Here is a 13,102-nt window from a genome sequence, read left to right as displayed (position 1 = left end):
TTTAGTATGAAATTAAACTCAAGTCCACACCGATAAATTATTACGAAACATTTCCTGAGACAAACTGAAAAAATTTAAAAATGTCAGTTTATGGATGTCCGTTCTCATAAGGCAGATGTTGCAGTAGGAATGATTGTGTTAGCAAAACCCAAAGCTGTGGTAGTATGAGATTATGCATAGTTCTGTACATATAATGTAGAGTGGTGCATTTCGATTAGAAGCAAAAAAAAAAAAAGTTTACTGACAGTTTTGGCAGTGATGCAGGGCTTGAAGTTGTGTGTGTTCTAAAAGTGGAAGATGTATACATTACCTAATTACTGTTTCAACAGACTGCATGTTGTACACAACAGTACACAAGAATGTTAGAATGTTGCCGTTTCTGAAAAAACACCCTTTGGTTATTACTGTTTATAGCCAAGGCATGTGCGAATAATTACCTGCTAATGTGATTAAAGGGTTGGGTAGCCACACGCTGTAACAGTGCACAGTGGGTGCAAGACAGAGGGTAATTCTAAACATGGCAGAAGCCCATCACAAAGATATAGTGACAGAGACTGCACCCCCCCCCCCCCAAAAAAAAAAAAAAAAAAAAACTTTCACATTTGGCCTAAAACGTACTGGTAGTTGTAATGGCCACTGGTTTACCTACAGCATGTTTTAATTCTTCACTGTGGGAATTTTGTCTTTTACAATGCCATCAATCAGTACCAAATGCATTCATAGGTGATTACTAGGCTAGTTGCTCTAGAGGGCATTTCTAAGCCTAGGCATGCTTCTCAAATGTATCTGACAAGTTTTGATACCCTAGGGTTATATTTTGGCTTGGACATGGGCAGTCAAGCCTTTACTGGCTGACTGTCGTTTAATAGAGACACAGGTGCCAGACCAGGATTAAACTTATGATTCCATATCTACTGGTCCAAGTTATGCTTGAATTCGGTTAGGGAGGAATTCTGTTTCACATGCTTGGGAAGAGGGGCGAGTCTCTGAGACACATGCCTGTGTCTCCAACTTGTCCTATATATATGTTACATATGAAACTTAAGTGCCTAGATCGGGCAATTCTGTTAGTGTGCTTTGCAGACATTCAGCAGGTCCATCAGAGTGGTATCTGAGGATGCTTAAAAAAAAAAAAAAATCAGAACATAGCACAGTGTATGTCACGTTAGCATTTTTATTTTTTGAGTAAAGCCATACCATGTGCTAACATCTTGTACATAGGTAATCAGAAAGGATTGTAGACTTGCTGAGAGCTGAGCAGACTGATCTTACCATGTATGCTTTACCTTCCTTTATTTTTATTTATTTTATTATTTATCCTTTTTTGACTAGGTTAGTTCCTCTAGGCTAGTAGCCTCTTTTTGGGAGAGATCTGAGGTGGTATTTATACTACTAGGAAACATTTGGCTAAGGAGTCTGGTAACTTCCCCTGCTGTTTTTGATGGGTGCCATGGAATTTTACATCCACCTGAGCTACCACCAACTCAAAAATTTGGGACCTCTGTTTAACATTTCACCCATAGGATGACACACTAGGAGTGCACCACCCTTTTGTACTGCACTGTAGTGTTGGCAGCCAAAGATGCATAATACTATCCGTTGTTCCCCTGACTTCAATGGCCGTTTCATCTTTTTTTAGATAGTATTGTAGCAAGAGAAATCGGCACAAGCTGCATTCAAGTTTTATTGCAATAGTTGTAAACATGGCACATGTAGCAAATATCAGTTGATAGGTTAAAGAATAGAGGATGGCATACTACTGTGCAACTTCCTAATTAAACTACAAGTCAAGTGATTGTTGTGTCGGAAGCTGTTGTGGAGGAAAATTGTATTTACTTCCTGTGACAATCCAAATCACTTCTGCTGACAAACTACATCCAGCCCCCCCCCCATAACAGACTGAACACTTTAAAAGGGTCAACCTCAGATGTTCAATTCATATTTGATTTATATTTCAGCTTGTTTCACACACAGACTGGCAATGAAGATCTGTGTCAGTGAAAATCCATCAAACAGGAAGGGAGTGAATGGTTGCACTCAAGGAAGCCTACATTTATGCTCAGATTTCTGAGCTTTTGCAAAAAAGGAACCAAACTAACAGGAAACAAAATACATTAGGAAATTGCAAAGTACAAATGACTGTGAAATTTTGTTCATAACCGTTCAATACATAAGATTATCATTACATTCAGTATTGATTAGTGGTTCAGGTATGTGACAGACCTGACAGAGGAGAAGTTGTGTGCCTGTCCTGTGAGGCTGGGCATAGTCCCTTAACTGCACACTTTTCACAACACTAGAAACTAACTGATTTTCAAAGCTGATAAAGCTTGAAACATTCTTAGAAGTTAGTGAAGGAATATGAACTTGGGAGTGCTCAATGGATAGTGCTATCTGCGTACTGCCTATGGTGACTTGAAGATTTGTGAGGATAGATGCCCTATAAAGAAGTATAGGTAAGAGGTAAGTGAAGGCTAGAGTTACTTTGGTGGGGTTTGAGAGGAAGTCCTTAGACCTGTGCATCATTCCAAGTTTTTTTTTTATATTGTGAATATCAAAATCAGATTTGAGGTTATCTATTATGCTGAGCAATTTTGTGTAATGGACTACTTCAGTTTCAGCATTGTTCAGGGATAAGATTTTGAAGATTTTTTTGTCTTGTGTATGTAGCTTTTTTTTTTTTTTTTTTTTTTAGGATTCGGATATAGTTGAGAGCTACTGAAGTAGTTCTCAGTAGAGATAGTTTGCTTTTTATGAGTTGGAGATGTGTCAGGCTGTGTCTGAAAGGTGGAGTCATCTGTACGTTGTATTAAAGTGGCTTGTTGGGAAGATTTACTGAGATTATTTATGAGTATTTTAAACAGACGGCCAAGAATAGAACCTTGTTGTACTGGTATTCCAGGTGTAAATAGGTTGGATGAAATGGTTGAAATTCATTTAACAGGTTGGTGTCTCAGAAGAATAAGTGGTCAGCCATTGTGAAGTAGATTGTGGTGGTCCAAGAGAAGATATTGCTTGCAGGAATTAACTAGTGGGATACTCTGTTGAAGGCTTTGGACATATCTAAGAAGGGTGAGGAAACAAATTCACCTTTACTCCCAGCTTTCTTGATGGCACAGTACACTCTCTAGCTTCTGGTTGCTTGGGAGTTATTGTTAAAAATAAGCCTTGATTTCTGGTTAGCTGCGAGTTTATTGCATCTGTAAATGATAGAAGTGTAGTAGGTGTACTATGGCCTGGGTGAAACACGTGTTGTGTGGGAGTTTGCTGTTCTTATAAGAGACAACGTAGTAGTAATTTTTAAACACCTTTTTCCAATACTTTTTTAGGGCAGGGAGATGATTGCTTTTGGTCTGACTTTTTTTAGTTCTCTGGAATTACCACCTTTTTGGGTGAGATAATACAATACTTTTTCCAAATGGAAGGGGCACACAGTACTTTGCTAGATCTATTTATATAAGTATGGGATACTAGGTAGGTTCTGGCATTAGCAGCAAGCTTCAGATGTCCTGCTGGCATGCTGTCTGCAGAGGAAGAGCAAGGTTTTATTTTGCATAAAAGGTTTTATATGTATAGGTAGTGGGGAAGGGTTTTAAATTAAAGGTAGGAGTGGGGAAGATAATAGTAGAGCTCCTAGTAATAGGTTAAGGAAGTGGATCACATGCATTAGAAAGGGGTCCTTAGTAAGAACAACTATATGTTTTATGAAATAATGATTAAATTGAGTGACAGTTTGAGTTTTTAGTAATGGGTTAGGTTTTTTTTCCATAAGAGTAGGGTGTATATCTTTCATTGGTCAGAATTTCCTTGAATTGTATTGCAGGTTATTTTGGAGGATGGTAATAGTGTCTTATGAAGAGAGACTTGTTTTTTTTTTGGTAAGCTTATGCATTCTTTGAAACATTGTAGGCTTTTCATTGACCTCTGTTTCTGAGATTTTTTCCAAGCCCATCTTTTTTGTGTAGCATGAGGATTCCACTTTTGTCAGCCAGCCATGGAGTGTAGTTGGCCTTTATTCTTTTCAGTCTTTTAGGTGCATAGCTGTTAATTGTGTTAAAGAAAATTTTAAAGTCCTGAAAGGGTTCATCCAAGGGAAGCATTTTCAGAGTGAACTAGATAATAGATTTTAAGTTATTTATGAAACCGTCTCTGGGTTAAAGCACAATAGATTGTGAGCCGTTTTCCAAATGTTTGACCTGGTGTAATGTTAATTATTTTGGTAAATGTTGGGCGGTGGGCACAAAGGGGTTCTGGAAGGTGTTCCTGAAGCACTGTGTTTGCTAGGATCAGAGACCATTATCCAGTTTATTATGCTATTGTCATCAATGATAAACTGTCTTTCTGAAAAATTTATCCCAGGCATCAGTTATTTATCCATAAAAACACATCTGGCTTCTTTCTCCGACCACCACCAAGTTGCCATTTTGCTGTCATTTCCTTCCATAAAAGCCAGGAAGTCCTTTAAACTACATTTCTAATTTGCTTTCCTCTGAAGGAAACTATTCTTCATGGGATTTACATTTCATTCTTAAAAAGCTCAGTCTTTTTTTTTACCCATTTTCAGCTGCAGAGGTTTGAAAAAAAAGACACTTGAAGTCATTAATTTAGCTAGGAGAGTTCCAGAATTCTAAACTTTATTAATGAACAATTACTACCTTGTTATTTCATAAAGAGGCGTGCCCTTCTGAGCAGTCTTTTATGCCTTTGATAACCACTTGAGGATAACCTGTCAGTCACCCCTGCATGTGTTCTTTCCAGACTTTTCAGAGGAGAATATTTCACTGTATATTCATTCACAGATATCTCAGATTTTATGTGGGCAGAAAAAAATCATTCAAAAGAGACTGTTAATTGTCTTTAATTTAAAAAATGTGTAAAGTTACCAAATTTACACTTGTCTATAGTGTTTTAAAAAAGTGTTACGAAAAGTAGAAATGTTTTCTCAGCCTATGGCATCATAAGTTAGGGCAGTGACTACCTCGTTGATTGTGCATCAGCTACTTGTGCTTTAAAAAGTTTTGCAGGGCACCACAAGTTGGATGTGTTCGTGTGGAGCTACAGTTATTGGAGATATTCTCGCATGAGTGAAAACCACCTAGGAGAATAAGCCTGGGACTCTTCTGTTGAGGACTGACCTCCCTCACATCATATGTGGAAGATGTGATTACTTAATGTAATGATAAATTTGGATGAGCTGCTACATCCTACTCAGCATACTGACCTATTCTCCCATTCTCTTTGAGATGTAGTCTAGAGGTGGTAATTGTCATTTCATGCTGTCTTTTTGCAAAACATAACTGACATCTGGAGAGAAAAGTTTGTTTGCACCACATAATGGGTAAAAAGGTAGGCGTTATTAGGTTGGGAACGTTTCTTGCACTGATATGCCTAATGCTTATGGCATTAGGCCTGTTGTTGATTAGGATGGGTATCTCCATTTAGAACTTTCATTAAGTACATCATCTTCAGTTCCCATCTTAAGAAAATTATTAAAGTAGGGTGAAAACACCTAGGTTTGTTAAATAGAGGGACAAAGCTCTGGATGTTACCAGGATTGTTTAGTGTCTAGGTTGTTGGAGGAGCCAGGTTGAGGGCAGGATAGGAGTGAGTGGCTGGTGTCAGCTTGCCCGTGGTGGAAGGTTGAAATGGTAGTTCCATTCAGTTGTGTTTGCCACCAAAAAGCAGAGACTTACAAACATTTTAAAGCAGCAAGCAACTGGAGTTGTGGGCTTGGCCCTACCAACTGATGATGGTAGCTGTCATTGCATATGTTATAGGAACACACATGCAGAGAGCGGGGGGGTATAGTAGGCCCTCAAGATAACAAGACCTTTAATGTCAGCCACTTGGTTGGATGTTAGTGACAAACAGGCCATGCTGTCTTTGCCTTTAATCACTTTTCTGTGACCCTTGGACTGGTTATGGTCTTGGATTGGCAGTGGCATGCCACTGAATTTCTAAGTCTTCTGGGGAGTTTTACTATTTTGGTGCCTTGTCTGCTGACCATCAGCTGTCTACAATCTCTTGGCTGATTCATTCCTTATGAGGAGAGGGACAGTCATGGAACCACTCTCCTGGCATTCATTAGGAGATTTTTGGTTATGTAGCCTAACTCCACCCCCTGATGGTGACTGGCTTCTGCATCTCTGTCTACATGACATGCCTCCACAAGGGCTAGCATATTGACTTGGGCAGACCCACTCATGTCTCCCCCAATAACCTGCTCTCAGGAAGTAGTCTACAACACTCCCCCAGAGAGACGGTGCAACACCATGTGAGGAACCGCAGCAACCCTCCCTTATAGACACTTCTCTTGTCTGCCCCACCCCAGCTATCTCAGCTTCCTCCATCTCTAATCAATTTCATTGTGTCTTGGAAGCAGTCAGGGCTTTATTCCTTTGTGCCATAGAGCCAGGAAGGCTGCAGGGTAGATTTAGTAATGATGTAGACTGTCTGCTGTGGTCCCTTGGTATGTTATGCAGGATGGTCAGGGAGTCGTAAGGGAGTGAGCTGCTGTTGTAGTCAGTAAGCTGCAGGGAAAGCTGATGGTCTGAGGACAGTAAATATGAAACAACCTTCATACTTGCCTCAAGCAACAACTGATATGAAGGAGCTGTCCTTGAGCTAACTCCTATGTTATTGTCAAGGGAAAAAATGTGCCTAAGACTAAATCGAAAAAGGCACGTAGCCTGTAGTTGATATGCCAGAAGTGCATATAAAAATAGGACAAAAAATCTAAGCTTTCCTGAAGCAAGTAGAATCTCCTCATTTTGAACCAGGGGATACCAGTGCCTTTGTCCATAGCTGGGCTGACTTTTCCTGTTGGAGATACAAAAAAAAATGCAAACTGAAGTACCTTAAGAAAAATTAAAAGCCTAGGAAGTTAGTTTACAGAGAAATAGGCTGAATGTGCAAAGACTTAGAGACCTGAGGATTCTGGCTGTGTGGAGTCCACCTATTAGTAAGCTTGCTATGCCAAGCTTTTACTGCATCCTGCCAGGCTTCACCAGAGGTGGTTGTTGGGTCTTTGTCAAATGTTGGTTTCTAGTTGCCTGCTTTTGGCTGGCCATACAGGTCCAGGGAGAAAAGGCCCTTCCCATCAGGGATTCCTTCTATTTTTGTGTACCAGGTCATTCAGTAATTTCTGCTCTTATGCAAGCCTTTAAGCATTAGAACTTGGGCCTGTTTTTCTGTGAAACAGATGTATGCTCCAGGGATATGCCTTTTGCATATGATTTGTAGGGGAATGCGATAGACTTGAAGAAGATTAATGCCCTCTTCTGTCCTTTATGCCTAACCTAGAATGTAGGGTACATCGCAACTCACAGCCGAGCGAAAAGGATGGTCTCGCTGGTCTTTTTACGTGACTCAAACTTCAGTGAAGAGGACCATACTCATGGTTCTTAAACTGCTTTTGGTGGGGACTGTGTGTCTTATCCTTCTCATGTCTGTGGTTGTATTTGGGCTTAAAATGACCCACAAGGGTAGTTAGCCTAGTACTTACAATTTCACATGTCTATAAATATGGATATCTGTGTATCAGGTGACTTGGGCAATTAAGTAAACATTCTTGATGACTATCTTGTATTCTGTTGATTCTTAATCATATGTGTATACTTATGCATACACAACATGCTGTCAGAAGTATAGAGTCATCGACATATCAGAAATAATTGGAACCAGTTGCTGTAGCTTCATTTTGCTCCATGTTTGGGCTTGTGGAAGCTGTTTTCTGGTCCTCAGATGTTTTGTTTATATGTACAGTAGCAGGTAATTCTCATTTTTTATCACTGAAATAATACCAGTCTCATGTTTGAGAAAAGTCTTGGCTAGCTCTGTCCCTGTAATCCTAATCAAGTGATCAGAATGGTAGTTAAAATGTAGCCTTTCTTTAAAGGCTATGTCAGATTTGATTAATTTATCTTAAATGCATTATGCAGTTCATGCTTTAATGAAAGCATTTAAACGGTTTCAGGTAGAAGTTAGTTTGGCATTAATGCTTTTCTCATGCTACTTGAAAATGTTGAATTTGTCTTGTAAACTGTTGTACTTTTTTCAAGCAGCATGGGTGCAGATAAAAAAAAATGATGGGATTGAAAAGGAAAGCTGAACAGAATTCTGTAATGTAAACATTTAAACTGTTTTTCTGTTTACCATTAATTTTAAATGTATTCATAGACTGTCTTTCAGTTGGAAAGCTTTAAGAGCAACAACCATGATGAATTATTTTTCATTTGCCTTTAGATTTTTTTTTTTGTGTGCCGTTCTCTATATCACTTTTGGTTTGGTCTTGACTGCTTGCTGTGAACTATTGCAGACTGGACTATAGCTGTTTTAAGTAGTAAATATATTTTTGATGCTGTTTAGTTAATAAGCTTAATTGCATTTATTCAGTTGTAGATCTTTCATGTAGGTAAGGACAATTAAAAATCTTAACTATTCTTGAATTACTTTTTGTTTCACCATCACTTACTGCTAGATGCTGTAGATTTATATATACAGGATATCCAGGAAGAAGTATTTTATATAAAGAACATTACTTTGGTAGTCACTGCAGTCCATCACATTAGTTGAGTATTTGAGATGTTTTTGTAGGGCATCCTTTCACAGCATTGACACTGTGTAGCCTTCATGGTTTTGAATTCAAGCTGTTTGGTTGTGTACTTTATTTGCATCTCATTATCTTACACTGTTTACTTCCCACTCTTCTTGTGGGTGGTGCAAAAAGAGCAAAATGCCCTTTATTCTTGCCTGTGTTTTAAGGGAGAGAGTAGAGAGTGCTTGTGAATTTGTATTTGGGGTCAGCCACTGCTGACTTCAGACCTCTTGTCATGCCTTGTTGCCAAGTCCTTCCCTGGAATGTCACGTTGTGGGGGCACATCCTGGATATATTCCTCCATGGAGCATGTCTTACCATCTCTCCATATGGTACCACACTTTGTGCCTTGAATGCTTAGCAGTTGGGAAGGGGAGCAGACCTTAAGGGGACCATCATACTGTGAACAGCTGTTTTTAAGAAGTGGGCTGCTTGTGGAGTAAAACCATAATCCTATTCCTAATATGCTGGCCTCATCTGGGAATGTGGACATGCAGTTGAAGTTATGCAAAGTAGCTTCTCTTTTTCACAGTGATGCAACCCTCTATTTCCCTGCCAAGGTTATTTATGGTTTTGCCTGTTCACTTTAGAGTCTTCAGATTATTCACTGGGCAACTTTGAATTAGACTGCTACCCATTATAACTACCTCATCTCCCCCACCCCCATAGAGGGGTGAATCAAGTATGACGGTGTCATTCTTCTCTCTTTCTGACCATCTCCATTAGCTTCCTAGATGTTGAGCAAACTTGGGTCGTATGAAAGACATACAGATAAATGTCCGCTTTTAGCAAACAATACGTTTACTCTCTTCATGGGTCAAGTCAGTAAATCAGTTGAGAGAGAGGGAGATCTTACCCAAGATACTTATAATTGAGTATATTACCTTGATTAATCTTGTTACAGCTACGTTCACTTTAACAAAATTAAATTTTTAGTTTTTCTAACTAGAGAGCATAGACTAGATTGTGATAAACTTCCATTTGAAATTGTGTATGGACAGGTAATCAGAAGCTATCCTTCAAAAGGACTGCAGATAACATCATTTTGTCTCCATGGTGTTAATGCTAGAAGGGCAAACACATTCTGAGTTGACTTGGTGAATGGAAATCCTGGACCTAATGTTATAACTGATGCTGTAAAGTGACAAGTAGCCTGAAAAATAGAACTCATGAATGTGTTCATTCTGCTGAAAAAGCTGTGGTGGTAACCCAATATTTTTTTCTAAAACGTGATTTCCCCCTCAAGATTTCATTTTGCTGCTTCCAGGCCTGAAGTATATTTAGTTAGTTAAAATAATAGACTCCAGTGTTTTAAAGAAAAATCGTGTTCTTCACTGCTAATGTTTGCTGTTCTTTTCACTGTAGGTTTCATTTGCCTCTAGAATTCCAGTAGCGTTTCCTACTGGTGATGCCAATTCACTCTGCAGAAGCATAGTTTTATATGCTTGTACCAAAAACGTTGATCTTGCTGTTGAACAAGGCAAGCAGAAACCTCAAACCTTGACCCGTTCCACATCCATGCTGATTTCTTCAGGTCAGAGCCGATCATCATACAGCTTGAAGATGAGTATATTTACTCCAAATGTTTTAATGATTTCTAAGCATGCAGATGGCTCCTTGAATCAGTGGGCAGTCAGTTTTGATGAAGAGTCAGCTTTCTCCACTGTCCTCAGTGTTTCACATAAGTCTCGCTACTGTGGTCACCGTTTCCATCTCAATGACTTGGCTTGTCATTCGGTATTGCCCTTATTGTTAACAACATCACACAATAATGCTTTAAGGACTCCAGATGTTGACTCTGACAGTAGGACCTCTGACCTTTCCCGAGTAAATGACATAGCTCCAATACATTCAAGCAGAATTGGAGGAGAGGGACCATTCTGCGATTCAAATGCAATATACAGTGAACTGATCCTTTGGCGAGTTGATCCTGTTGGACCATTATCTTATTCAGGAGGCGTATCAGAACTTGCAAGGATCAACTCTCTACATGTTTCAGCGTTTTCCAATGTTGCATGGCTACCTGCAATAATACCCAGCTCTTGTCTTGGTAAGTAGAAAGAAAATCTTTTGAATTACTGTTGGCAATTTTTATATTGGTCAAACGGCTGAAAGTATACTCAATGAAGCCTATGTTTTGAGACACAAGGAACTCATTTTTAACAATGTTATTGAATTCACACATTTTTACATTTTTTCTGCCCCCCCTCCCCCCAATTTCATCATCATGCCTCTCCACTTTGATTGCAACCTTCTGCTTGTGTCATGTATTGACATGATTACACACAGAAATGAACACAAACCATTGTAAACATTTTTCATTACTTTCCTATGTTATGCTTACATGGTTTCTTTTTTTTAACAACTGCAACATTATATAAATTGCTCCAGTCCTGCCTTCCATTGAGTTTCACTCCTCCTTTTGAACATTATATATTTCTCACAAATTCCTGTTATTTCTATTTAATTTGCTCATTCCTTTTAAAAATATCTCCTCTAGTTCTCTCAATATTCAGTAGTTCAGTTATGTTAGTTAAGATTTTGATTTCCATTTTTTAATTGTTTTGGCAGCCTTTGGCAGTAAATGTAGTAAGGCTTTACTCTGCCTGGGCAATTCAGCTCCTACATCCTAACTCATAAATAATAATTTCCTTTGTTATAATCATTTGCTCACCTAACATTTCAGACAAAGTACTTTTGTATGAATTTTTTAAAATCTGCCAGTTCATTACATTCCCAAAACATGTTCCCGGTTACCTCTTTCTCTTTCCCATCATAATTCCAGCAATTGCTATGTACTTCAAAAAAATTTTTCTGAAGGCTGTTTAGGTATAAAAATACATATGCAAACAATTCCACGCAGTCGTAAATCTTCACAACTTTGTTGCATACTTGTGAAACATACAGATGTCTTCCACTGTTTCTTTGTATGTTGCCTTTCCATTCTGTCTTCTATCTTTTCTAACCTCTTTTGATAGGTTCTTTTACTTGTCATCTAATATTTGTATGCCCTACCAGTAATCCCATTTTTAAAAGTGGCTTATGTTATAGACTTGACTAAAAACTCAGCCAATACTAGTCTTTCACTTGGCACTCCCCTGTTCCAGTCTCTTTGCCTATATTATCAATCCCAGTTATGGAAGGCAGTCTTTAACCTTTAGCCCAAACTTCTGCTTGGCCTCATCCTACTCTGTTACCTTTCCCTCCATAGTTATTTGTTCCCAGTATCAAGGTTCATTTGCTAATTTTCTCCAAGAAGTTCAGCCCTCTCTCTTGGTTATTTTCTGTGTCAGTGCTCGCAGTCATCCCAATTAGTAAAGTCTCTTTTCGGCATTCCTATGTAGGCTTAGTTCTTGGAATACTTTCTGCTAGTTAATAAATCTGATATTGTTTGGTGGCCAGCATCCATATTTCTGCTATCTCCTTTTTTCTTGACCCCCCCCATTTCTTCATCATGCATCTCCACTTTGATTGCAGCCTTCTGCTTGTGTTATGTATATGAGCCATAACTGCATAGCTCTACAGGATCCCATAAAATCAGGTAATCATAAACTACCTTATAATATGGAGAGATGCAACTTATCCTAGTTCACTCTTGCCATATTCCCCTCCAAAATAAATTCCTTCAATTTTAATTGGTCCACAATTTCTCCTCACTTTTTAAAATTATGCCTGACCTGTTTGTAACACAAAAAGACTAAAAGCATTTTGACTGCCTGTATCTTATTATCCATGTCTATAATAGAGTTTTCAATTTCTGCATTTTGTATCATCTATTCTCTCATATCCTCATTTGCCATAACAGACTCCTTTTTAAATCATACACCTAAATAAATAATTTTGTCACGTCCCCCATTAATGTGGGTATTACTGAATCCATTCCTGTCTGGTATGTATTTTAACACTATAGCCTTTTTTTATTTTATGTGCAGAAAAAACTTGAAACGGCTCCAACATTTTCCACACCGAAAATGTCCTTTTCTAGATTTATCAAGTACAGGATAATATCTTCTGCAAATAAAGCTAACTTTTCTTTATTACTATACCAAGTAGTAGTAAGAGACAGGATAAGACCACCACAAGATAGTACATAAAAACTCCAAATTTATTTTCTGTGCCAGTGACTCTTAAGTAATCTGTTTTTTTTTTCAAATAAAGCTTCATATATCCTGATGATAAACCCTTTTATTCCGTCAGGAAATAGAAATGCTGTCATTTTCCTGCTCTTAAAATCTTAGCTAACTGTGTTGAATGCATTTTCTGCATCAAGACTCACCAGCAGCAGTGGTGTTTTCTTGTACTGTGCTTCCCTCTGAATCATCATTGTCATCTGTTTGCCTCCATGCACAAAACCACATTGATCCATATCTGTCAATTTTGGCAGCACCTTTACCGTTCTCTTAGCTATTGTAGAAGTAATTACTTTATAATCATGGTTTAAAATTAAAAGTGGTCTAACTGATGCTTGGTATGAGGAGCATTTACTCTCCTTGGGTAATATAGTTA

The 13,102-nt window shown here is 38.4% G+C and overlaps 1 protein-coding gene across 1 annotated transcript in view; it reads left to right on the top strand.

Moving 5' to 3' along the window:
• The window catches only part of DMXL1 (Dmx like 1), a 2,737,735-nt gene that overhangs the window by 870,852 nt on the left and 1,853,781 nt on the right, over window positions 1–13,102 (top strand). Inside the window, exon 11 of the mRNA XM_044059165.1 lies at window positions 9,962–10,646. Within this exon, the coding sequence (XP_043915100.1) occupies window positions 9,962–10,646 (685 nt within the window). The remainder of the gene's footprint in view (window positions 1–9,961; window positions 10,647–13,102) is intronic.

Source organism: Protopterus annectens, chromosome 17.part0 (assembly GCF_019279795.1).
Source record: "Protopterus annectens isolate FY-2018-M chromosome 17.part0, PAN1.0, whole genome shotgun sequence".
Taxonomy (NCBI): Eukaryota; Metazoa; Chordata; order Ceratodontiformes; family Protopteridae; genus Protopterus; species Protopterus annectens.
The sequence above is the reverse complement of the archived record's forward strand: the minus strand, read 5'-3'. Positions and strand labels throughout refer to the sequence as shown.